The sequence below is a fragment of the Aristolochia californica genome, unplaced genomic scaffold, assembly GCF_029961685.1.
Source record: "Aristolochia californica isolate CCGP_79_NKW_82.1479 unplaced genomic scaffold, dmAriCali1.0.hap1 SCAF_6, whole genome shotgun sequence".
Taxonomy (NCBI): domain Eukaryota; kingdom Viridiplantae; phylum Streptophyta; class Magnoliopsida; order Piperales; family Aristolochiaceae; genus Aristolochia; species Aristolochia californica.
Window position 1 is genome coordinate 2,587,495 of NW_027182257.1, and position 26,009 is coordinate 2,613,503.

At 38.2% G+C, this 26,009-nt stretch overlaps 4 protein-coding genes across 4 annotated transcripts; 3 read left to right on the forward strand and 1 right to left on the reverse strand.

Moving 5' to 3' along the window:
- Positions 1–502: 502 nt before the first annotated feature.
- On the reverse strand, positions 503–1,925 carry LOC137934960 (hexose carrier protein HEX6-like). The gene is made up of 2 exons (XM_068779565.1): positions 1,725–1,925; positions 503–1,595 (listed from the first exon to the last, which is right to left on the reverse strand). Exons 1-2 carry the CDS (start codon positions 1,842–1,844, stop codon positions 519–521), a joined length of 1,197 nt encoding a protein of 398 aa, XP_068635666.1. The 5' UTR covers positions 1,845–1,925; the 3' UTR covers positions 503–518.
- A 5,383-nt stretch (positions 1,926–7,308) lies between these two features.
- Positions 7,309–12,874, forward strand: LOC137934956 (peroxisomal acyl-coenzyme A oxidase 1-like). Its single transcript, XM_068779561.1, has 14 exons — positions 7,309–7,570; positions 8,687–8,795; positions 8,880–8,941; positions 9,032–9,241; positions 9,389–9,476; positions 9,559–9,721; positions 9,831–10,029; positions 10,134–10,331; positions 11,028–11,159; positions 11,369–11,489; positions 11,682–11,792; positions 11,961–12,030; positions 12,229–12,409; positions 12,498–12,874. The coding sequence occupies exons 1-14, from the start codon at positions 7,433–7,435 to the stop codon at positions 12,702–12,704; spliced, it is 1,989 nt and encodes a 662-aa protein (XP_068635662.1). The 5' UTR covers positions 7,309–7,432; the 3' UTR covers positions 12,705–12,874.
- A 1,121-nt stretch (positions 12,875–13,995) lies between these two features.
- Positions 13,996–15,199, forward strand: LOC137934305 (expansin-B18-like). The gene is made up of 4 exons (XM_068778589.1): positions 13,996–14,170; positions 14,277–14,389; positions 14,597–14,778; positions 14,872–15,199. Exons 1-4 carry the CDS (start codon positions 13,996–13,998, stop codon positions 15,197–15,199), a joined length of 798 nt encoding a protein of 265 aa, XP_068634690.1.
- A 7,889-nt stretch (positions 15,200–23,088) lies between these two features.
- On the forward strand, positions 23,089–25,690 carry LOC137934957 (uncharacterized). Its single transcript, XM_068779562.1, has 2 exons — positions 23,089–24,077; positions 24,257–25,690. The coding sequence occupies exons 1-2, from the start codon at positions 23,182–23,184 to the stop codon at positions 25,179–25,181; spliced, it is 1,821 nt and encodes a 606-aa protein (XP_068635663.1). The 5' UTR covers positions 23,089–23,181; the 3' UTR covers positions 25,182–25,690.
- Positions 25,691–26,009: the final 319 nt, after the last annotated feature.

The window sequence follows — 26,009 nt, forward strand, 5'->3', positions numbered from 1 at the left end:
GCCGGTGGCTATTGCAAAAATGATGTTACACGGGAGAGGAAGAGCAAGAGATCTTGAATTTTTTTTTCCAAAAGAGTGCAAATACATAGAAGAGGATTAATGAGCTGTTTTGATACCATATGAGACGTTTTGTTGATTGAACTTAACCACAATCTTTTATTGATTTAAAGTCATATTTATATACCGATTTACAATAAGAATTACCTAAACAAAAGGGAGGCCTGTAACCCAGAAGATTCCTGGGTGCATCGCCGGTGTCTGGATCACGGCGCCGTAGCCGAAAGTCTAGAACTTGACAGCTACTGTCAACATGGGGTAATTCGCTTTGTCCCTTGCGAAGATGGATAACCTCTGCATCGTAGAAGTCGAGTAGGAAAAAGGAAAGAGAATGGAAAAAAGAGGAATTTTAGGTTTTAAATGTTGAAATCTCATAATTTTGAGAAATAAATTTAAAATTTCTTTATTTAGGTAAATGAGTTTTTAAATCTGGTATTCGAGAATCATCTGGCAAACTTAATCTAGTCCATCTCCACTTCCCCATTTTTATCTTCTTCTGTAACAACGAATCTCTTCCAGAACCAGTGATTCATCCACACCCGCTCCATCTGCTCAATTGGTATGTTTTTAGTCTCCGGCAATAACAGAGAGACAAATACAGTCATCACTGCAAGCCATCCGGCAAAGAAGAAAAAGGTTCCCGACTTCAAATGGCAGAGCATGGTGAGAAAGCTCTGTGCCCCAGCGAAGATGAAGACAAAGCCCACAGCCACTGTAATGCTCTGACCTGCAGACCTGATTTCTAACGGGAAGATCTCGGCGGGAACCAGCCATCCCAACGGACCCCAAGAGCACCCAAATCCTGCAAGATAAATGGAGACTGAAACCAAGACCAAATACGCTGAACCTCTACTTAATCCGCCATGGTCGCCCAATTGAGCTGCGAGTATGCCTCCTACCATCAGCTCTGAAATGAACATCACAATTCCTCCTATCACGAAAAGAACTCTCCGGCCTAATCGATCCACTAACAACATCGATAAGATTGTGGCGCCAGTGCCGACCATTCCAGTGACAACAGCGGACATCAGAGAAGTGCTCTCCCCCTGTCCAATCGTTCTGAATAAGAGGGGAGCATAAAAGGTTATCACATTTATTCCCGTTACCTGTTGGAAGAAAGGAATGGCGATGGCCATAACGAGTTGCGGTCTGTATCTCCGTTGAACCATATTTCGAAATGGGTGTTTGACTGTCTTTGAAATCGCGCTAGCTTGGATCAAATCTTCGAGTTCTTCTTGAACATTTGTGGTTCCCCGAATCTTCTGAAGCGCAGTGAGAACCGTCTGGTGATCGGTTCCCCTTTGGATGAGGCTATTGGGAGTTTCCGGAAGAATGAATGCACTGAGGGTGAGAAGGGAGGCCGGCAGAGCGGCCATGGCGAGTGAAATTCGCCAACCGTAGCCGGCTCTGATCTTCTGAGTACCATAGTTGAGCATGCTTGCAGAGAAAACTCCAATACTAGTACATAAATTAAAGCCGCTGGTTATCGCTCCTCTGTATTTTGGAAGAGAGATCTCTGAAACATAGAGCGGCACTGACTACACAAATACCGATTTCATCAGTTAACGTAAGAAAACTTAAAAAAAAAAAAAAAAATCATAAATTGCGATAACCTGGGATTAATCAATCCTTAGAAAAATTAATCTAATACCAAGGTTTGATCTTACTTGATTTGCAAAGCCAACTCCTATGCCAAGTAAAACACGAGCCAATATGAGCATGTAGACGTTAACAGCAGCTCCACCAAGAGCTGCTCCAGCGAGGAACGTGACTCCGGCCAAGAGCATCGACCATCTCCTTCCAAATTTGCGCGTTATCACCGATGCAAAAAAGGATGTAACCAGGCCGGCCACATAAAGTGAAGAAGTGAAAGTAGTTAGAAGCTGGCTGTCAAATATGCAGTAATTGCTAACACCGGAGTCAGCTTTCATCTTTCTGTAAACCTTCGGGAAGAACTTCCTTAGGAATGGCTCCATGGATGTCACTCCACCTTTACAATTCCGAGAAAACTTCAGAATCTTAGCGAAGAGCCATCAGGGCTATCCCCTTCCAATCCATGCAACTATGCAAGTAATAAGAGTGGTGTAAGAATACCTGAAATTCCGAGATCATATCCAAAGAGGAGACCCCCCATGGTCGCCATCACACAAGAGATGACCAGAAATGGGGTTACTCTTCCACTGTATGCACGGCCTCCTTCGGTCTTTACCAGTACCCCGATCGCCATCTTCTTTCCTGCTTTGGACTAGTATCAGAGTTGATCCATAGCCAAATACCAGGTGGCTCAGCTTCTCTGCTGAAAGACAAAGATCAATCTGCAAGTGTGAGAAGTGATGACATGAGCAAATCGGCCATTAACTCACTCTCATATCCCATCCAGGGAAGGTCGTCTACTTTATTGATTCCAGCCTGCCATGTGCAATATTTAAACGAAATTACCCATTCTTCATTCTCGTTTCATTGTAACCGAGAGTGAAACTTCTAATTTTGTTCGATTTCAGATCAACAGCTCTGTTACTGTTAGAGGGTGTAAACGTTTTATAATCTGAAAAAGCAATTTTGAATACAATTCTGTTTATCCATTGCAATTTTGTTTATCATTCACCCATTTACCAAACAGTAAAACAGATGATCTGGTAACTAATATCATAAAACATTTTAAAAATCACATTACCAAAATTTACAGAAACTGTTTGTGAGTGGAAATTTAGTTCATCAATATTCGACAAAGAACTCCACAATAAGGAAGCAAAAAAAATGCCAAAAAGCCCCCACAAAGGAGCTTGTTTGTTTAGTAAGAAAAAACTATAATAATCTAAAAGAACATGTTTCTGTTGACCTAAGAATCTCTACAAATTTGAGGACATTAGAAAAAAGTGAAAATAGGAAGAAGAAAGTTGGAGAAAGTTGATGGGGCTGCCATTCTCCTCCCCTGGCCTTCCACAATCGCAATCTTGAAGAAGAAAGAAGAAGAAGAAGAAAAAGAAAAAGAAGAAAAAGAGTCAAGAAGGCAAGAATGTCGGGATGGATTGTAAAGCCAAGTACTTAGAATCGGGAGTGAAAAAGAGGGAATGAATGAAGAATTCAAAATTTTTCTACCTTTTATAACTTTATAAAGAAAATTTTACTAAATTTACCTTTATATGTAACTACGTAATCAAGTGATCGGGTTCGAAATAAGCTTCTTGAAGGCCATGGTGACTGGATTCTCATCCATTTCTTATAACCATAATATATTGCATATAACCATGGCTGAAGCTTGGTCGATTGGTAGTTTAGGGGGATTTCTTACGTTCTATTTAGGGTCTGTTTGGAACCCTATGAAAAATAAAAGAATATGAGAATTTGATCATTATTATTTCAAAAAATAGTCAGTGAAAAGAAAATTTTGATCATTATCTCATTCTCACTAACTATTTTTTTGAATAATAATAGTCAAATTCTCATTTTTTTTCTTTTCTTAGGGTTCCAATACTTATTTGTCTTGCTCATTGGTAGTGGAGGGTGGGGCTTCTTTGAATGCATGTTAAAGGACAGCCCATGAACCCTCATACAAACACAAGGCCAAGGGGCAGACGAGGTGGAGCTCTCTCCCTTCTACGTTTTTGTAAGATATGTTATGTGGATGAATTTGAAGACAAAGACTAGAGCTTCTGTCAACCAATAAAGTCAGTAAGAAATGTGGATTACATTCTTAGCTGTGATCTCTATATCGATTTCTTGTTCCTTTTTAAAACTTAAAAGTCCCTGATGATGCTAGTGATCAGTGGAGCTGGAAATTTCTCTTACAGAGCCAGATGTGAAGTTCAATATAAAGAAGAAAATAGCATTGAAATGATCCTAAACAAAGAACCTCCCCCAGTTTTCCTATCTCTGCTATGGGTTCTTGTTGAGGCGTGGAAAGCCTCAGTTTCTACTGCAATCGCCATTCCTGCTCTACCTCTTGCCAGCAGATACCAGTCATGTCATTCCCTGTTAAGACCTCAAAGTTTCCTGCTACGAATTTCCCACCAGTGCCGAAGGTGATTTGCTTGCGTGAATGAGCATAAGCACAGTACTCTACATTATAAACAATGGGGTTTTTCAGAAATGCCGAGATTGCAACTCCAACTCCTTCACCTGTGACATTTACATGATCAAATGAACAGAAGGATGAAGAACCGAGCAGTGAGCCCTCAGCATCTGTTTTTTGCTGACAAACAAAGTGCTTTACCTTTCATGATCCCAGTCATACAGAGTTACACATACTCGAATCCAATCGAAGGGGAAGAAGAAGACAGCCACTTTCATGTCACAAAGAAGAAGGGGCGGATCCCAGGGACGGGGCGCGGTGGATACCCAGAGCGGCTCCGCTTTGTCGATCCGATCACCGTGTCTCATCACGATCACGTGCTGAACAAAATGCGGTTGCTCGTACTGACCCGCCATGGTCGTCTTCCAAGCACAGACCTTCCTTCTTCCCGGATTGGAATTCTGAATCGAGTTCGATTACCAGAAAGAGAGAGGAGCAGATACAATTGACAATTGACGGTTGACGAAACGCAGATCAACAAGAACTTTTGCTGCGTGATCAATCACTCCGCTGATGTGTTGATTGTTGATTCGTTTTCTGAGATTAACTTTTTCTAATTTAATCTTTTTATCCTATGAAATAAATAACATCATATAGCTTGATTATATTTATAATGTAGATGCAATGTAGCTTAAACTTAGGTTCCAAAAATTTATATCTTGCTTAGAGTTAATCACCTATTAACCCATAAAAATATAGCACTGTATATCGCTAAGGGTGCCATCGAGTCGAGCCAAACTCAAACCTGTGCAGGTTCATGTCGAGTTCAGCCTCGAGCCATAAACTAAATTTTAAAATAAAAAATTACAAAACGAACATGAAGAATTTTGTAGCTAGGTACCATTGAATTGTAGAGGAGTCTAGGACTTAGTAACAAAGCTTACAAATGTACAATAGTCACCTTAATAGACATAGTAGAAAGAACAAACTTCTCCATCGATAGCATTTATTTAATTGGTAAGCAACAACATCAGATGTTAAGGGATTCAAAATGGTTAAACAGTCTGTCGTCTTTGAAGTTTGAGGGAAATTAAAGTGTCCAAGTTGGAACTCATGAAAAAATTGAACTAAGACGAACTCTAGTAAAAGGTTTGGCTTAGTGCCACCTCTATGTATGACCCTTATCTTTTAAAAAGGGGGAAATAACTACCGAGAAAGTTGAGTGCACTCCATTTCTAATTAGGGAAAGAAAAAAAAGTGCCATCTATTCTTTTAAGATGGTTGCACCAAATTTTTTCGGTCATCAAATTTGAATTAAATAACTTTAAAAATTAAAATTCTTTCTTAACTCATTTTCCATTATTGGTATGATTTTATTTTTTTGTTTTATAATTAATTGATAAAATGGAGATAATAATATTGTTGTAGATCAACTGCATTTTTATAATAAAGTGACTTTTCCTTGGAGAAAATGTTGGATGCTACTAAGAGTTGGTTGCTTATAAAAAAAATAATTGTGTTTTTTAGCATTTTTTTTTTTTAGTTCTAAAGTTAGAGTTTACTGATTGTATTTACTATATAATATAAGGGTTGTGGAGATGATTATTGTGATCATATTCATTACAAAAATATGTAGACATTAATTGGAAATGTAGGAATATATATATATAATTATACCATAGACTATGCATAATTAACTATTTAATATTATCTAATTTCAAATATGGCTATAAGATCATAATTTATTGACTCTGTATAATCAAAATATTATTTTCTGTAAAAATGTCTCCTTCATTCGCATAGGGATTGATGGATGCAGTAAGAACAAATGAACGTGCAAAAGATATATCGAGAAAGATGAAATTTTGCCCCTAAAATCATTTTTGACTATAATTTTCACCAACAACTTTTTCATTGCTAAGCCACAAAAAAAGGTTTTCCAAAAAAAAAAAATCAAAATTTCACCCCAAATAATAATTAATTCATGATGGAATATTTCATAAAAATTATTTTTTACTAAAACAATTCAATATTCCACCTCATAAAAAAATTGTATATTTTTAGTCCATATGTGATGGCATATTTCTTCAGGATCTTTTTAGTTTTTTACAAAACTATTTTGCTGTAAAATTCACTGATAAATACTTTTTTGTATTTGAAAATGTTTTGAAGTAAAAATATCCACCTATAATCATTCAATTTCATAAATCCTTTATATATATTTTATGAAAAAATAATGCCTATGGTGTATTATTAATTAATTTTAATTTTGACAGATATTTTCACTGAAAATAAGTTTTATTTAATAAAAAACATATCAATAGAATAAATTTTAAGTATTAAAAAAAATTTATTTTTATTTTTTATATTTTTTTGCCAATATACTTGTTTATAAATAATTAATTAAACAAAAATAAAAATGAATACAAATTTATTTATATAGGTAATATGGTTGAATATATCACAACCTAATGTCAGTTTTTTTTTTGAAAAAAACTCTAGATATCTAAAGAATTAACTTATTGAAATCTTGCAAAAAATGGGTCTTCTTTTAAAAAAATAAAGAATTATACGTCGATTTATCTTATTTAAAAGACTTCAATAATAAAATGATCTCCTTAGACTAAAGCTTAAAAGTGACAATCCTTTAATGTTTTTGTCTAACTAATATTAATTCATAACATGTCTTGTTTACATAAAAGAGAAGTATATGACAAAATTACAAGAATTTAGGGTCTCTAGTTCTATATCAATGGTGACATAGTATTAGTGGCTTGTTAGATATAAGGCAGGCATATTTTGATGTGACTTTGTAATTTGATCCGAATTTGATGAAATAGTTTGAGGAAATATTTATTCGGACTTTACAAATCCTTAGGTTAATTGACCAGAATAGCAAAAATTGGATAAAAATAATCTGATAAAATATTGTTTTTTTATTAATTAAAAAATATTTATTAGTAGTTATATAAAATTTATATTTTTAATTTTAAATAAATACATAGAGTTTGTTTTTTTTACATATTTTAGTTTTTAATATTTAAGTAGATTAATTCGAACCCAACCCGAACCTCTAACATTTGCCGGACCCGGACTGAACCATTGCCGGTTCGACGTTCATTAATAGGTTGTTGGGAAGCAGATGAACTCTATATGAGGGGGATAAACGGCCTCGGTATCTAAGGCGTGCGTTTTTAGGTGGTTGACAGGCTGATGAATTCTACTTTAAAGAAGATTGACCGCGTCGGTGACTCGGAGGCTTTATATACGAACTCCATCACAGGAAATTTATATCGTTTTGACCTTTGCTTTTCTCCTTCTCTGAGTTTCTCTTTCGCGGGAGTTTGACGAAGGTCGGTGGACATGGAGGGAGTTGATCACCTCGCTTTCGAGAGGAAGAAGGCCCAGTTCGATGTTGATGCTATGAAGATCGTCTGGGCTGGCTCTCGTCATGCTTTTGAACTTAATGACAGAATTTCGCGCCTTGTTGCCTCTGACCCTGTGAGATTTTCTTCTCAATGTGCTTTTCTTGGATTCGTCAATTTATGCTTATGGTCTTTGGTTTTTCCTAATGGGGCAACTTTCGGTTTTGTCCACGACTTGTCGTGGAAATATTTTGATGGATGGTTGTGGTAGTGCGTCTGGGATTCTGGATTCAATTAAAATTTTGGAATTTGACGTTGATTAGTGCTGTTTGTTTAATGAATTTGAGTTTCGTTATGCTAATTCGAGTTTTTTTTTTTTTGGTCATTGTACTGGACGGAGGTTTGAAAGTTCTTCAATTGTGAGAAAGTTGTCTTGTTTATAGCGTCGATTTATCATCATTATGAGTGTTTATAGTTCTCCGATTGAAGATATTGTGTTTTTGCTATGTTTTCGCTGTTATGTTTTCCAACTTTGCTTAGTTTAAGGATGTCCTCTTGAAGCAATGGATCAAACAAGAGTTCTGATCATGAATTGGCTGCAAATTATCCTCTTTTTTTTTTTTTTCTGTTAGCGGCCTGTGGTTTTATTATTGAGGATCTGCTACTAATTGGTTTGTATTTTAAAAAAATTCTGATATTGGTATTTGCTTATTGGGTGGAACTGCTACTGGAAAATAGGATGTCGGGACCAATGTCTCATGAGTTTCTGTTGCTGTGTTAGAGCCCATTGTCCCATAATGTGTCGGTGTTGGAGATTAATCTCTCAATAGGCGTTAAAACAAAATAGTTTCTAATTTCAATGAAGGTGGCTGCACTCATCTTACCATAAAAAAAGTGCTTTTAGAAGAATTCTCTAACGATCAATCTATTATATATGTCTGAATAAATGTTGATAAGTTAGATTTTACAGAAGCATTTTGGAATTTGATTTAAGCTGAATTTTCCATGTTTTGTTACTAGTGGATTGGATAATGCTGGTACATTGCATTAAAAATAAGTAAATACGGATATACTATAATCAGTTTCTGGTGCATGTGAAGAAGGAACATTTAAGTTATCCCTGTTGGAGTCTACTTGCTGGATCTGTTATTCTTAATAACAGGATACCTAGATCAATGACTGATCATAATCTTAATTTTTCTTCATCTTACTTCTCTATATATCTTATGGTTATTCACTATTGATCGTTTAGGCCTTCCGCAAGGATAATAGAACAATGATGGGCAGAAAAGAGCTATTCAAAAACACTTTAAGGAAAGCATCCTATGCCTGGAAAAGAATAATTGAACTCCGTCTCACAGGTTTGACTCAGATGTTGTTTTAGAGTTAAGTGAACTCAGACAGATAAAACCACCTATCTAACTCTTGGGCACCTATGTCAACAGAAGAGGAGGCATCTAAGTTGAGGTTTTTCATTGACGAACCTGCTTATACAGATTTGCATTGGGTGAGCAATTATGGCAGTTAATTACTTATTCTGTTCAGTTTTTGTGAACACAAGCTTTAGCTGTTGATTCCTTCATCAATTTCTTTTCAGGGCATGTTCGTCCCTGCTATTAAAGGACAAGGCACTGATGAGCAGCAACAGAAGTGGCTACCATTGGCAACTAAGATGCAGATAATTGGTTGCTATGCACAAACTGAACTTGGTCATGGTTCTAATGTTCAGGGACTTGAAACAACTGCTACATTTGATCCAAAAACTGATGAGTTTATCATTCATAGTCCAACACTCACTTCAAGCAAAGTAAATGCTGATGATACCCTATCACTATTCCAATTGTGAAGATTTTCTCTTGTCCGTTTTATGTAGTTATTTTCCTCCTTTTGTTGGTTGTATGGCTTTCTGTATATTGATCTTGATAATATTGACTTTTTGACTTTTTCTAAATAGTGGTGGCCTGGTGGCTTGGGTAAAGTTTCAACACATGCCATTATCTATGCAAAGCTAATCATAGATGGCACGGAGCATGGAGTGAATGGTAATATTCCAAATTGTCACCTACCCATGGACTAATATTTTGTTTCAGTTTCAAATTAATTGCTAAAATGTTAAATTCACAGGTTTTATTGTTCAACTGCGAAGTTTGGAAGACCACTCCCCTCTTCCAGGTATTACAATTGGTGATATTGGGATGAAATTTGGAAATGGAGCTTACAATACCATGGATAATGGTGTACTGCGGTTTGATCATGTGCGCATACCAAGAGATCAGATGTTGATGCGGTTTGTTCATCTGACACTTCTTGTGCTTCTGTTTTATTATTTGCTGATGGTGCTTTTTATTTTTTATTTTTTAAAGTTCTTCTATTTGCTGATGCACTGGCTTTTGCAGAGTTTTGCAGGTCACACGAGAAGGGAAGTGTGTTCAATCAAATGTTCCAAGACAGCTTATTTATGGGACCATGGTTTACGTTCGGCAAACAATTGTGTTAGATGCTGCGAATGCCTTGTCTCGAGCAGTTTGTATTGCTGTCAGATATAGTGCTGTTCGAAGACAATTTGGTTCTCAGGAAGGTGGTCCTGAGTTGCAGGTACTGTCATGCTCTTGGCTGAGGTTGCATTTATAAAAAAGTGCGCTTGATTTTCGTTAATGTATCTTATGGCATTTTTTTATATGTTCTTCCTTCTGATTTAGGTGATAGATTATAAAACTCAGCAAAGCCGGCTCTTCCCATTGCTAGCTTCTGCCTACGCTTTCAGGTTCGTGGGTGAGTGGTTGAAGTGGCTTTACAATGACGTGACTCAAAGGTTGCATAAGAATGATTTCTCAACATTGCCCGAGGCTCATGCATGCACTGCTGGTTTAAAATCCATAACAACCTCCGCAACTGCTGTAAGTAAACTGTCAAAGGTGTATTGAATGTATCTGCTTTTCTTTTTCACTCCCTTTTGGTAGGCTTAAGATTAAAGTAAAAGAAAAGTTTAAATGGATATTAGGAAAATATTGGTACACTAGTCCTTGAATTTATTCAAGAGTTGACTTTCCTTTTACTATTCCTTAAAAATAAACTTGGGTCTTTAGCTCATTGGTCTCATCTGGAGGGAGGGATCTAGTGTGAGGTCTTGGGTTCAAGTCTCACTAGGGGTAAGAGGGTTTTTGTTTTTGTCTTGCTGATGGCTAAGCAATCACTATTTGGGTACTACTGCTTGGACGATTTATCGTTTACAAATTGCATAGAAAAATCAAACTCAAAATTAAAAAAATGCTTTTGTTTATGCTTCTGACCAGCTATTACCTCTAAATCTTTTATCAATTACATTTGGAACATTTTGTCTGAACCATCTGCTCTATTCCATTATTTATTTATTTTTTGTCAAAGTGAAATCATGAAGACAGACACTACTGGTAGTTAGTTTCTTGAATACTAGTCATGAAATAGCAGATCATATAAAATGTTCTAGCTTTGGTTATTTCAAGTCATCATTATGCAGTAAGTTCCATGTTTTCTTGTGAATATCTCATTGTGATATCTGCTCCTTTTCAGAGACTTTACACTTATTGAGCCTAAACCATCTATTTTTCCTGCAGGATGCAATTGAAGAGTGCCGAAAATTATGTGGTGGTCATGGTTACCTGTGTAGCAGTGGGCTTCCTGAATTATTTGCTGTCTATGTCCCTGCCTGTACATATGAAGGAGATAATACTGTTTTGCTATTGCAGGTTTGTGGATTATGGGAGAAAAAGCACTAGTTCTAAGTTTGTTTAGATTATGTGCTATCCTAGGTTTATGGGCAACTTGAAAAAATATGCTGTGCATGCAAATGCTTGCTCTTTTCTATTTTGTTATTTCCATTCTAAATTCTGTTTTTGTAAAATTAATGCACATTACTTTTTTTAATGATATTTCACTCGTTATTTACTTTTTTCAGGTTGCCCGGTTCCTTGTGAAGACTGTTTCTCAGGTTACCTCTGGAAAACAGCCCATTGGAACCACAGCATATATGGGCCGATTGGAACAATTGTTGCAGAGCACCTGTGCCGTCCGTAACGGTAAATTCCTTATGTCATGATCCTTCTTTTCAATGCTTGTTTGTTATGAACAGCATAAATTTGGTTGTTTTTTATCCTTGTTCTTTTTATAGAGAGCTTGAGGTTGATCAATTTTGGTACTTTATTGCCCCTTGATTTAGATTGATATTTCTGTTCCTGGTTTTGACTTGATGATTTTGGACTCCCATGCAGTGGAGGATTGGTTGAATCCTGCAGTGGTATTGGAGGCATTTGAAGCACGGGCGGCAAGGCTCTCTGTTGCTTGTGCCAAAAATATTAACATGGCAGCAAGTCCTGAAGAAGGTAGCCTTTGTTTTACATAATTCTTTTTTTCAACTTGCTCTCTTATTCTGGGCTCTGATATTTTTTTGCTTCTCATGCAAACATGAGTGAAGAAAGTTGGACAGGACTAGTACATACGAGTATTTTAACAGCACTTGAAAAGCTTTTGATGTGATCTCTTGTATTCAGGGTTTGCTGACATCTCTGCTGATCTAGCGGAGGCGGCTGTGGCTCACTGCCAGTTAATTATCGTCTCCAAGTAAGTTGTGTGAGATTTTTTGAAGGTTCACGACAAAAATAAACAAAAGTGATTCATTGATTTGAGATTTTGAGGCGGCTGTGGCTCACTGCCTGTTTCATGGTTTGATTCATTGTTTAAGCAAAATAACAAATGGGCTGTCCTCTGTATAGCCCTTACTTCATGTTATTCATGTTAAGACATTATTCTACATTGCAGGTTTATTGAGAAGCTTCAACAGGAAATCCCAGGTGGAGTAAAAGAACAATTGAAGGTCCTATGTGACATTTATGCGCTCTCTTTGATTCACAAGCACTCGGGAGAATTCCTCTCAACTGGTTCCATCACTCCCAAGCAAGCTGCAATGGCAAACGAGCAGCTCAGAAGTGTTTACTCACAGGTTCTATCTCCCACCCATCATTCCTCTTTTCTCTCATCTTTCATGATCTGAATCTGGGCTTTTCTCTAATTTTTTGGGATCTCTTCAGATTCGGCCGAATGCCATTGCCCTCGTTGATGCATTCAGTTACACTGACCACTACCTCGGGTCTGTTCTTGGCCGCTACGATGGAAATGTCTACCCCAATCTCTACGAAGAAGCATGGAAGGATCCCCTGAACGATTCTGTGGTGCCCGACGGGTACCACGAGTACATAAAGCCTTTGATGAAGCAACAGCTGACCTCAAGGCTATGAAGGTAGCTTGTAAAGGAGCAGCCAAGAATTTCTATTATATTAGATATTTTCATTATTCAATCTGTCGAAGGATTAATAGTAGTAGCATTTAGGTTCTGGCTAACAATGTCAGCCATTGCAAAACTATGTATAATTATTCAAAACTATTGATTGAGATATTTTCGCTGTAATTAGGGATTCAAGCATAACTTACTGAAACAGATGGAATGTCATTTTCGGAAACACGCCAGCGCTATCATCTCGCCCAGATTGGTGGCATTGTTTGGGCGTCAAAGATACAGAACTGAAAGGATTCTCGTCCTTTCTACGTCACGGAGGGAAAAAAGTAACCGAATCGTCGACATATCATGACGGCCGTGAGCTAAATTTCCACTCGTTGATGTGATCCTCTCCGTTTTCATCTTCGTAAATTATCGCCGAACGGGGGACAGAAATCCGTCTCTTCAGCGATTTCAATGTGCCGAGTATTGACGATGACGATTGGTATTTCTGAATTTTTGGGAACACGTTATTAGACAGGAGCGTAGAGGCCTGACTCTGTCCGTCTAAATCCATGTGCTTCGTTTCCAGAAAAGCACTCCCATGGCTACTTTTCGGAGAAAAGAAAGAGGTGACACCATGGGAGAGCTTTTCTTTGGAGAGGTCAGAAGGTCAAGCTTAACTCTCTTGGTTTCACCAAGCAAAGTTCAGATAGTTGTATTTAGCCCAAACTAGACGGATTCGATTGAGCTATTCTTCTTCTTTCCTGCAAAATAGGGTTTCAAAACCAAGCAAAAACCCTGTCTTCTCCTATAACATGAATTATTGAAGAAATTTGGGGGATTACAGTAGAAGATTTGGTCGGTGAGGTTGCCTTCTCAATGAGATTCTCAGGGACGTTCCAAATATTTGTCTTCCTTCTTCCACCAATAAATCCAAAACCCTAGATTACTAAATTTAACTACTTTAATTGCTATTTTCAACGCGAGATCAGATCACGACCGTCGGATGATGTGTTGCAGACACCCTTGGAACATGCCGCATCTCGAGGGAATTCAACGACCTTTAACCACCATTAACGGCAGCTCAATTCGTCTGACTCGACTACGCTTGGGCCCCACGCGCCGACAGAGTTTTTAACTTCGTCTTCTGCATGTAAGTCGTGAAGCCAATGACGGGCTGCTCTCGTCACCTTCCTCCGCTCGCCTGCCATTTTCTCCTGCGGCTGTTGCCCCGTGAACTCTATAAATTGGACCACGTATGGCCTGTGTAAAACCAAGTCTTTAGTTGCACTTGGAGTGAGTGACTAATCATGGCTGCTCTCTTCATCTCCTTCTTTACACTCGTTTCTCTTCTAGTTTTTCTCAGCTTCTCTGAGTTCTGCAATGGCGTCAGTGTCAAACGGTATGGCTTGACTAGGACTGGCTCGCACTGGTCGCCGGCTGGGGCGACGTGGTACGGGAGCCGCGATGGCGCGGGAAGCACCGGTAAGCGTCCACTGTCGAGGGATGAGTAATTTCTCTCTCTGTTGCATGGTGCAATAGTGTAAAAGATAGTCGACATATATTCCCTTTTTATAATTTTTTTATGCAGGTGGAGCTTGTGGGTACGGGGAGGCTGTTGCAGCGGCTCCTTTCTCTTCCTTGATTGCGTCCGGTAGTCCGTCGATTTTCATGTCCGGCAAAGGTTGTGGGACATGCTATCAGGTATATATATATATATATATATATTTTATATGTCTCGTGCCGGTTAGTCACCTTCGTCACCTTCTTCTTCGTTCTTACATAGCAAATGGAGTTTAGTTTCGGCGGGTATGACTGGTTAAAATAGTGTAGTGGACGAAGAAGAGAAATATGGCAGCCTTTTGTTATCGTTTCTTTTCTTATTTTTTCTATCGTTGATGATCAAATTAGGTGACATGCACGGAGAATAAAGCATGCTCTAAGAAGCCAGTGACGGTGGTGATCACCGACGAGTGCCCCGGCTGTGAATCACCTCATTTTGATCTCAGCGGCACTGCATTCGGAGCCATGGCTCTTCCTGGCAGAGCTGCCGAACTGCAAGACGCAGGTCGCTTGGAAATTCAGTATGCCAGGTAAGAAATAACGCAACGAAGATGATCTCCTGCTGATCATTCGAAACCGCGCACTGACTAACAGAATCTGTGCTTTCTTGCTGTGGGTTCCAGAGTTGCATGTGAGTACCCGGGCAAGACCTTGACCTTCCGTGTTGATTCAGGCTCCAATCCCGAATACTTCTCCGTAGTGGTGGAGTTCGAGGACGGGGACGGGGACCTGTCTCGTCTGGATCTAAAGGAGGCGAGCGCCGAAGAGTGGAGAGCAATGGAACAATCCTGGGGTGCAGACTGGAAGCTCAATGCGGGCTCCGAGCTTAAGCCTCCATTCTCAATCCGCCTAACGACGGGTTATTCCGGACAAACCCTTGTGGCGAATAACGTTATTCCGGCAGGGTGGAAGCCGGGCGCCACTTATCGCTCTCTCGTTAACTATGACTGAACATTTTCTTGTTTCTGTCGGAGCCATACTTTCCAGTAGAGGAAAAAAGAGTATGGAAATTAAGCGTATAGCCCTGGTTTTTGCCCATAAACTTTGCGAGGTGAAGTATGTTATCACCCCTTCTTTAATGGTGAAGCCAGGATATATATGTTTCCTGTCAAGCTCTTTCATCTTATAACTAGTTCTGCTTTCGCTTCTCTTTCTCTAAGTAGTTTCTGCTTGTGGAAGTTTTCATGGAACACTAGAGGCTACATCAGTTACAGACAAAATTATCATCAAACTAATCTCTTTGATGTTCATTCGTAGAGTCTACAAATGGAAAACAGGATAAAATTTGCGGTGGTACATCATCCCAAGTAAAATCGATCAATTGATAGGGAAAATAATCTAAAATTAGATGAAAAACGAGTCAAAAGTATCAATTATATATGAAGGCCTGTTAGCCAGGTCAAGCTGTATGCACCACAAGCTCACTGTAATCATCTTCTTCTCCGTATCTTCTAATGCTACGCCTGGTATTCTTCACAATGTCGCGTCTCTGAGAAACAGGTCGAGCAAATACTCCTCGGCGTTGTTCCCAAAATCATATAGCCTCCTTATCGAAGCCATCTCATCTCAAGCAACGTCATTCCGTAGCTAAATTGCTGGTTTTATGTCGAGATGCAGAATAGGTGGATCATATTCATGTAGGCCTTATGGCTTCAGGTTTGTAATCCTTCTGTTTGCTCCTCCATAGGAAATCTATAGCCTTTTCGAAGAGAATTTCCGTCTGTATAGAAAATTCCGAGGATTTTATTTCTAAGAAAGGATCGTAGGGACTGTAAAACTGATTATAAATGTCCTAATTTTGTTTTACCTCTGGAACAGAGGATATCCAGAATAAAATTCATTTGTAATCATCTAAATGGATGCCCTCAACAATGGTTTAAACTAGAAGAAGGTGATTCCCTACTTACCTTCTCGGAGGAGATTTCTGTACGACCCTCCGAAAGCTTTCTCTTTTTTCTTCAGAAAGATGGCCAAATTCCTTTGTACGGGCTTCTGCACCTAAAGCTACACTTTAGCTGCTGTTTCTGAGAACATGGAATATCCTGAAACATCTATCCGGTTCTCGGCTCCCATACGAACATTCTCTTGCGTGCTCAGTTGCTTCATTTCCCTCTCTCTTCTCTCTTTCTTCATAAGAGCATACCAGAGATGAATCGTCTGATAGATTTTCTTCATTGCTTTCTACGATTTCCTTATCTTTCCCTTTCCCCAATTGAGACGAACAAGTCGCATAGGCTGTCTACTACCCTCTCCATCTTCTATAATTGGACTGATCCGAACCCGCTTAGTCTGATTGAAGAACCCTATGGGCACCTATCTCTGCAGATATCGGAATTTTGGATGCTGGGTTTCGAAGTCCTTGTTCTGTTCTGAGAATAGTTTCTGTTCGCTTGACATACTTTTGTCGAGTGCATTTCCTCTCTGCATTCAGTTCAGTAAGAAGTCATCTCTCGTAACAAATATCTTGCCAGAAGCTCGCTTCTCCTTTAGAAGATCGACCTCCACACAGGCGACCTGTAAGCAGAATTTCTAAATATATCTTGAATTTCAGAAAAGCGAAAGCAAAGCCCAAGAATACATACCTTCAGCTATGGTGGTCAATTCCGGGAATTTCAAGAAACTTGTCTAGTCTATTGAAGTGTAATTGAAGGAGAACATAAAGTTTTTTCTAGATAAGAGATCCACATGAAAATTAATGTACAAATTCTCAAAACATCTTTTCCATCAAACACATGAGAAGTTGTAATTGATGAACAATTACAAATGTCACAGTGTCCCTACATCTAAGGAAAAAACCGCCTCCTAATAATGGGTCAAATTAAGAAAGTGTCTAACATTATCCTTCTTAACCCTTCAGTATTTAATATATACCATTTAATATTGATACATCCTCAAATTTTTTCTTTAGATATAATTGAAATTTTTTCTATACCTTAACAAAAAAATTTAAATTGCATGAATCATGATGGTCGTTTAGAACAAGTATTACCTTCCACATATCACAATGTAACTTTCTCATTTGGATGACAACCATATGTGATACATATATTTATGAATGAACTTCCAAATGCTCATTTAGGATTATCGAAATTTAAATATACATTGTTAATTTCTAAACTTCATGTATACAACTAAATAAGAGAAGACAAATATAAAATTAATGGAGTTTTTTAATTGATAAAATGCGATACAAACATAAGGGTATCTCAATCACATAAAAAACTATATAGTAGAATCGAGTCTCATATGTTTAAATGCCCCTTATAAGTGATATACATTTTGTCAACAATCAACAATCATCAATCCAATGCTGATGTGTTCCACAAACCACTTTGTTTGTATTGACATGTTATTGAATAGTTAGATATTTAATGTCTTGACTTTCGCTCTTATTGTTCATGACCAAAAATATTGTAGCGGAATTATCACAATAAATCCTCAATGATTTGGAAATTGTGTCAACAATTTCAAGCCAAAAATAAAACTCCTCAACCATATAGCTTGTGATGTTGGTTCAAAATATGATAAAAACTCTTGTTCTGTGGTAGAAGTAGCAATCAAAGATTGTTTTGCACTTCTCCAAGAAATGACCCACCCCTCCAGCTAATAAGAAGACATATTTTGATGTCGCCTTTCTCAAGAACAAAACCATAGTCAGAATATCCAATCACTTTCAGATGATCAAATCACCTACATGTAAGCTTGGAGTCATTAGTTCCCCTGAAGGTATCACATGATTTTTTTTCCAGCTCTCCAATGGTCCAATCCTCGGTTACTTTGATATTTGCTCAATATTCGAACTGCATATGTTATGTCAAGTCTTGTGCAAACCTGAGCATACATTAAACTCCCAACCATGGAAGTATAAAGAATGTTTTTCATTTGTTCCCTCTCCAAATCATTTATAGGGCTTGTTCCAAACTGAGTTTGTCACCTTGGACAATAGGTGCAACGTTCGATGAACAATTCTTTATATGAAATCTCTTTAGAACTTTATTGATATAGGTATCTTAAAACTATCCTAATATCCCTCGGGGTCTGTCTCTTTATCCTTATATCTATGACGTAAGAAACTTTGCCCATATCTTTCATATCAAATTGCATTGAGAGAAATCACTTAACCCCATGAAGTAAGCCTAAATTACTTGAAGCAAGTAAAATATCATCTACATATACAACTAAGAAAATAATTTTTCTCCCACTAATCTTATGGTGTATATACATTGATCCATGTTATTCTCCATAAAACCAAATAAAAAAATAACATTATGAAATTTTAGATACCATTGATGGGAGACTTGTTTTAGCCCATATATAGATTTCTTAAACATATAAACCAAGTGATCATTCTCCTCTAAAATGAACCCATCTGGTTGTTTCATTTAAACCTCTTCCTTTAGGTCTCCATTGAAGAATATCATTTTCACATCCATTCGATGTAGCTTTATATCAAAATGAACTACCAATGCCATGATGATATGAAATAAATTTTTCTTTGAAACAAGAGAGAAAGTATCATGATAATCAATTTCTTCCTATTGAGTGAATCATTTGGCTACAAGTTTTTCTTTATATTTTTCAATATTGTCTATAGAGTTTTTTTGGTTTTAAAAACCTACTTACAGCCAATGGCCTTCCCCCTTTAGGCAATTCAACAAGATCTAAGACTTGGTTATTAGCCATCGAATCCAACTCATCCTACATGACATCATACCATAATGTGGATTTATTTTCACTCATAGCTTGTGAAAAAGGAATAGGATCTTCTTCAGCACCGATGTCCATGTTAAATTCTTGTAGGTACACAACATAATTTGAATAAATTGCAAGTTTCCTAATCCTTGAAGATCTTCTCAATATTACATTTTCAGGTTGAGAATACTGAATACCTGGATCTATAGGAATATCCTTATGATGATGTGGTTCTTCAACTATTAGTTGTTTATGAGTAATCGAATCCTGAAGATTATCATGAACACAACCAATCTATGTGAAGATGTAGAAACAAGTTAATAACTGCTATGCTCCTCAAAAACTAAGTTTTAAGGTTAGCTATTCCCACTAATCTCATCATTCTTAAAGAACCTTTGCATTTTTAGATTCCACAATTCTTGTCGCACGAGATATATAATAAAATTTATATATTTTAGACTTTTCTGCATAGCCAATGAAATATCCACTGACTATTCTTGAGCCTAAGTTTGTCTCATGTGGATTATAGATTCTAACTTCAACTAGACAACCTCAAATATGTACATGCATTAAACTAAGTTTTCAACCTTTCCATAACTCAAATGGCGTTTTGTGAACCGCCTTGGTTGGAATCCTATTTAGTACATATGATGCAATTTTTAGAGCTTCACTCCGCAATGGGAGATTGAAGTTACTAATCATACTCCTCACCATGTCTATTAATGTTCGATTTCTCCTTTCAACCACACCATTTTGAGATGGTGAACATGACATTGTGTATTGTGTCACAATACCTTGTTCCCATAGAAAACTTACAAATGAACCTAACAATTATCCTTTTTAGTTTACCTGCCATAATATTCACCACCTCTATATGACTTCACGTTCTAAATTTGTTTGCCCAATTGTTTCTCTACTTCTGCTTTGTAGACCTTAAAAGCATCTAGTGTTTCACTTTTATCATAAATCAAATAAAGATACATATATCATGTATAGTCATCAATAAAGATAATGAAATATTCCTGACCATTAAAATATGTATCATAAGGACATAAAACATCAATGTGTATTATCTCTAAAACATCAAAAACACTCTTGGCACCTTTCTTGTACTTATTAATTTGCTTTCCTTTTATACAATCCACACAAGTACCTTAATCAGTAAAGTCAAGAGCCTCAAGGACTCCATCATTACTAATTTCTTATTCTATCAATTGAGATATGACCTAATATCTTATGCCACAACATGAGGGATTTTTCATTTATAATACCAATCTTAATGCCAACATTACTACCATACACAGTTGTATGACTAAAATCAAGTGTAAAATTCAAAAGAAGTTTAAATAACCCTTCATCCAAAATACCATTACCAACAAGAACATTGTCTTTATATAAATGAAGGGAATTACCAACGAAACGGAAACTAAAACCACAAAGTAAATGTCTTGAAACTAAAATAAGGTTTCTTGAAAAAGATAGAGCATAAAAAGTCATTTTAATGTCTAAAACAAAACCAGAACTAAGGAGAAGTCTATAGGTTCCAACCGCCTCAACATGTGAACGCATCTTGTTTCTGGAATAAATGGAACATTCACTTTTCGTCGATTTTCATTAGTTTAAGAAGCCTTGCAAGGTGTAGGCAACATAGATTGTAGTACCAGAATCAATCCACCAAGTTTTATAACAAACTAGAACCATATTAGATTTAAAACACATTAAAGAGATGAGATTATCTTTTTTTTAAGGCAAAACTTGAATTTGGGACAAGTCTTCTTTATATGTCCTTTCTTTTTGCAAAAGAAACATTTGTCATTGCTTTTATTAACTTGATTAAGAGGCGCTTTTCTCTTCCCTTTATGAAATGGTTTATCGCCATGAGTCATCAAATGTATACTTTCAAGCCTCTCCTGATTCATCATCACTTCCTCTTGTACACACATGGTTAGAAGTTCATTGATTGACTATTACTCTTTATCTGTGTTGTAAGATATCTTGAATGGTCCATATTAAGACGGGAACAAGTAAAGGATGAAGTGAACCAGAAATTACTAAAACATCTCAATCTTTAACGATTTTAGTCTAGCAGTTATGCCCCACATCTGTATGATGTGCTCATGCACACCTTTGGTGCCATGAACACATTTTTGTCAACAGGGTTCTCGCTAATGCCTTGCAGAAGTCTCAAACTGATCTTGAATAGTTTGGAGATATTCTTTCTCTTTGGCACAATTAGGGATTGATCTATAGATACTTTTCCCAATGTGAGACTTGATAAACATCAAACTCAAGTGATTGGATCGATCCTATAGATTATATGATGTTTTCTTAACTTGGGTGTTTGATTCCGTGGGCCTTGGAGGTTCATCCACTTGAAGTGCCAAATCAAGGTCCAACACCCTGATGCAAGGAGGATTTTCTCTTTCCAATCAAATGGTATTATTACCATTCATAGGAACAATCTTGGAGGAATCAAATTTTGGAACAAATAAAGTTTGAACAACTGCAAAATAAACAACAATGCTAGACCAAAGATCTACTTTTCATTCACCTTGAAAACTTCACAAACAACTTCTCAAAACCTCATTCCAATCAAAAGAGGAGAAACTGTAACTGATGGAAAATTATAATTGTCCCACTATCCCTACACTAAGGAAAAAATCACCTACTAATGATGGGTCAAATTAAGAACGTGTCTAACACGTTCAAGTTAGACTCCTAGTAGGACCATCCATTGCAAAGTCCTTCCCTGCCAAAGAAGCTATGGGAAACAAAGCTCTTCCTAGAAAAAGGCCACGGGAAGGGAGGGGAGATAAACCCAAATTGCAATAGAAGAAGGTTCCCTGTTGGACGGAATGATTGTCAGGAACCACTTGAAGACTCGCATCAGGTGGCCTTTGATGAACCATCGCCCTCTTGTCCAAACATGGAGCATGTCGGCTTTGTTGTCAATTCTAATGAAAACATGACGATGATCCAGTAATGTAATTGGCCAGTGGCCTTCGAGTTTCCTTTTCAGTACTGACCCAATCTTTGATTTGCAATAAGCTAGGCCTCCATCCAGGAAATATACCGACCATACAAAATTTGAATTTCTAGGCATTGGAATCTATTTGAAGTGCTGAAAGAAAATTGTGAGCTTCCCATTTCATCGAGCACCATGAAAACCCTCCATGTCAGTTTGCCTTTTTTCTCCCATTTTTTTTTCATGTAATTAAAATATATTTTAAAAATTTTAATTTATGGTTTTAAAAATCTTGCATATTTCATTTCATTATCTTCACTTTAATATAATAAAAATATAAAATCTGATTATTAATTATTTAAATTTTTTATTGTAATTAAAACCTTATTATCTTTTTAAGATATTATTTAATTTAATACAATATTTTGTAAAAAATAATTTATTTTTAAAAGACCGCCCAATGGTAGGTGCATACGAGCATTCTCCTCTGTGCGCAGTCGCTTCGGTATACATCTTCTTGTTTTCCACAAGTGGTTCTAATTTTCTTTTTGTGCGAAGGTCAATGGAACTCCAAAATTGATTCATTGTTGAAACTTGAAAGAGAATAAAAATTATTTGATTGGTCGATCGAGACAGGATTTGACGTGGGTTAATCTCACTGAGGAAACTTCTGTTCTAAACGATCGAAAGACTTGCGTGTCGGCTTAAGCTGCTGTTTGGACATAAGTTCGTCTTCCACCTGCAGAGGTATCGGTCGTCGGTCGTCGGTCGTCGGTCTGCGAAACAGAGTAGGAGAGAGATGAACTTTTCCGACCGGATCTCTAATCAGACCACCATATACTACTCGCAGGGAAGATATAATCGTCAGCTGTCTGGGAAACTTTCTTCTCCTAATGTCCGCTCCCCAAAGAAGCTAAAGAAGGGCAAGGAGTCCACAAAAGAATGGGTGGCTCGCACCTTCTCGTCTGAATCTCTCTGTGCAAAAAGAAATTCTAGTTCTACTTTCACGAATCTTAAACCTTCTGTTCCTATTGTCCATGATCAAGCAAATGCCTCTAAGGATGGTAAGCCTGCGATTTTCTTTCAGCAGTCACTCGTAGATTCCATTAATGACGAAAAGTTCAAATTTGCTTTGGTCGGGAAGTTCCTCCGATGGAGGCCAAGCTTGTCTCAAATCAGAGATTGGGTCTCCACAAAATGGAAACTCAAAGGCCAATGGTCGATTACATTACTGGATCATCGTCATGTTTTCATACGACTCGACAACGAATCCGACATGCTCCATGTTTGGGCAAGAAGTCGATGGTTCATCGGAAATTACACGATGAGAGTCTTCAAGTGGTTCCCAACGTTCATTCCCTCCAACGGGGAACCTTCTTCTGCTGCTATATGGGTTTCTCTCCCTTCCCTTCCCGTGGCCTTTTTCCAGGAAAAACTTCTATATCCCATAGCTTCTTTGGCAGGGAAGGTCTTTGCAATGGATGCTCCAACCAGAAATCTCTCTCGAACGAACGTCGCCAGAGTTTGTGTGGAGATCGAACTTCTAAAGGAGCATCCTAGGCAGGTTTGGGTTGGGGTTGGAGAAGGAGGCTTTTGGCAAGATATTTGCTACGAAAGATTGCCTTCTTACTGCACTGATTGCAGAGAACAAGGGCACTCGACTCAAGGATGTCAAGCCAACGGAAGCGATTCAAGGAGCACAGCGAAAAAGTCTAAGCCCAAAATGAAAAATCTAAATTACAGCAGAGCAAGCGGTAAACAGGTTCGAATCTGTCCAATTATAGAAGATGATGCAGGAGGTAGACATTCTATGCGACTGGGTTCGTCTCAATCATCATTGTGGAAAGATAAAGACAAGGAAATTGATGAAAGTTTGTCGGTCTATTCATCTAGAGGATACTCTTCCGAGGATACAGACAACAAGCCTAAAGAAGCGACTGCTCAAAGAGGAGAATGCTCCTATACACCTACAATTGAGCAGAATTTATCCGCTGAGGACTCAAATGGAATGGCCAATCTAGAAATAGATGCCTCAGGAAAATCAGGTTTCTCGGAAACAGCCGCTGAGAGTGTAGTTTCAGATACAGAAGCCCCTAAGGCGGAGTTTGGCTGTCACTCTGAAGAAAACAGAGAAAGCGTTTGGCAGATCGTACAGAAATCTCTTCCAATAAGGTAAGCTGAAAATCGCCTTCATCTAAATGCCTTCGTCAACAATGTCTGAATTGATGTTATAAAGAACTTAACATATACTCTTCTGTTTCGGAGATAAAACTATATACTAGGCAATTGAGAATCAGTTTAATTTACAATCTCTGCGATATGTGCCTCAATCCTAAAATGTTTTTGTACAGACCGAAAGGGCTAAATTTCTTGTGGAGGAGCAAACAGAAAGACTTTATGCCCCAAGCCTCAAGGCCTTCTCATCTGGAGAAATTCAAGTATTCGGAGATAAAGAAAATGACTAATTCTTTTCGAGATAGAGTAGGGAAGGAAGGTTTTAGCTCAGTGTTCAAAGGGCAGCTCCCAGATGGCCAGAAGGTTGCTGTGAGGGTGACACACGCCGAGCAAGCATTCTTGAAGGAGATACAAGTCTTGAACAATACTTCCCATGTTAATATCATCAGACTCTTGGGTTTCTGCTGGGAGGGAACCAACAGAATTCTCGTCTACGAATTCATGCCCAACAGTTCTCTTGCCGAAACCACAAAGGAGTCATGCTCGACAAATGCAAAACGGAGCAAACAATACTGCAAAATTGCAATTGGTATAGCTCGAGGACTGAATCATCTGCATCATGAATTTGATCCACCTATTCTGCATCTCCACATAAATCCATCAGCTATTCTTTTAGACAAGGATTTCTGTCCGAAACTCACAGGCCTCGGGCTAGCCCACATTTCTTCTGATTCAGATCCGAAAGTCAGTGGCACTGTTGGTTACAATCCGCCGGAGTTCTATCAGCAATGGAAAGTCTCGAGGGAAGCAGACGTTTATAGCTACGGAATCACGGTGCTTGAAATGGTTCTAGAAACTGGGGGAAAAAATCCTCACTGGGTTCGCAGAAGAGTGATAGAAGAGGGAGGTATCGAAAGCTTTGCAAGAGAAGAAACGCAGAGGAAAATGGTTATAGTGGGTATGTGGTGCACTCAACATGATCCGGCTCGTCGCCCTTCATTTAGTAGGGTGATTGATATGTTGGAAGGAAGCGTTGATGACCTTTCCCTCCCTCCGAGTTGGTCTTCTTCCACGGTGGAAGATATGGAGACTGCAAATTAATACAGTTCTGTAGATTTGTTAAGGATTTCTAAATTAAGACTAGTTGTCTTAGCCTTTAGGATTACTTTGTTAAGTTAATCTGTTTTGCACGTTGGATCGTGCCTTTTGTGTCATTCGGCGACCCCTCGTCCCGTAGCTGAAGAAAGAGTACCTCGTCCTTCTTGCGCCGCAGCCGTAGAAGGAGAAGGAGAGAGTGAGACCTCTCCAATGTCGATAATTTCGGGAAGAAACAGAGACAGAGCCGACAAAAATTTCGGAACTCATCGCTGCCGTTGCAGCCGGGAGAAATCCCGAAATCAGAGTCGCCGCCGCAGACCTTCCTCGCCGTTGCCGTTGCCGTTGCCGTTGCCGTCCGCCGTCGGTACCGTCGGTATCTGGTATTTGATTGTCTCGCTAAATTTTTCAGCAGAAATGTTTTTCGTTTCGTTAGCCGCAGAAATGTTTTCTATTACGCTCTGGTCCGAAGAGAAAGGGCGAAGACGCGAATTAAATGAGCGATTTAATCCGAGTCAAAATAGTTGTGCCGAGCCATACCAGTTTAGCCGCGCAGTAACACTGAGCCGAGCCAAAACTATTGAGTCGAGTCCAAACTAATTGATCCGAGCTGAAATACTTATCAGAGCCAAAACCAATTGAGCCGAACCAAAACCAACTGAACCGCGTCGAGCCTAAACACTGAGCCGAGCCATGCCAGTTTTTAATTCCAAGCTTTAGAAAATTTATGGTTTCCGAAAATTTTATACAGCCAGCCATTCCACACTTTGATGATCACTATGACCATTAGAGCATGCTCATGGAAAATTTTTTGCGGTCCAAAGAATAATGGAC

Bases quoted from the DNA above. Each gene is read 5' to 3' on its own strand.
- LOC137934305 (XM_068778589.1), top strand. From the start codon at position 13,996: ATGGCTGCTCTCTTCATCTCCTTCTTTACACTCGTTTCTCTTCTAGTT. The intron at 14,171-14,276 runs GTAAGCGTCCAC...TTTTTTATGCAG, and splicing joins CGATGGCGCGGGAAGCACCG to GTGGAGCTTGTGGGTACGGG. The intron at 14,390-14,596 runs GTATATATATAT...TGATCAAATTAG, and splicing joins GTTGTGGGACATGCTATCAG to GTGACATGCACGGAGAATAA.
- LOC137934956 (XM_068779561.1), top strand. From the start codon at position 7,433: ATGGAGGGAGTTGATCACCTCGCTTTCGAGAGGAAGAAGGCCCAGTTC. The intron at 9,242-9,388 runs GTAAATGCTGAT...TTTTCTAAATAG, and splicing joins CAACACTCACTTCAAGCAAA to TGGTGGCCTGGTGGCTTGGG. The intron at 9,722-9,830 runs GTTTGTTCATCT...TGGCTTTTGCAG, and splicing joins AGAGATCAGATGTTGATGCG to AGTTTTGCAGGTCACACGAG.
- LOC137934960 (XM_068779565.1), bottom strand. From the start codon at position 1,844: ATGCTCTTGGCCGGAGTCACGTTCCTCGCTGGAGCAGCTCTTGGTGGA. The intron at 1,596-1,724 runs GTAAGATCAAAC...GTATTTGTGTAG, and splicing joins GAGTTGGCTTTGCAAATCAA to TCAGTGCCGCTCTATGTTTC.
- LOC137934957 (XM_068779562.1), top strand. From the start codon at position 23,182: ATGCTCCATGTTTGGGCAAGAAGTCGATGGTTCATCGGAAATTACACG. The intron at 24,078-24,256 runs GTAAGCTGAAAA...GTTTTTGTACAG, and splicing joins CAGAAATCTCTTCCAATAAG to ACCGAAAGGGCTAAATTTCT.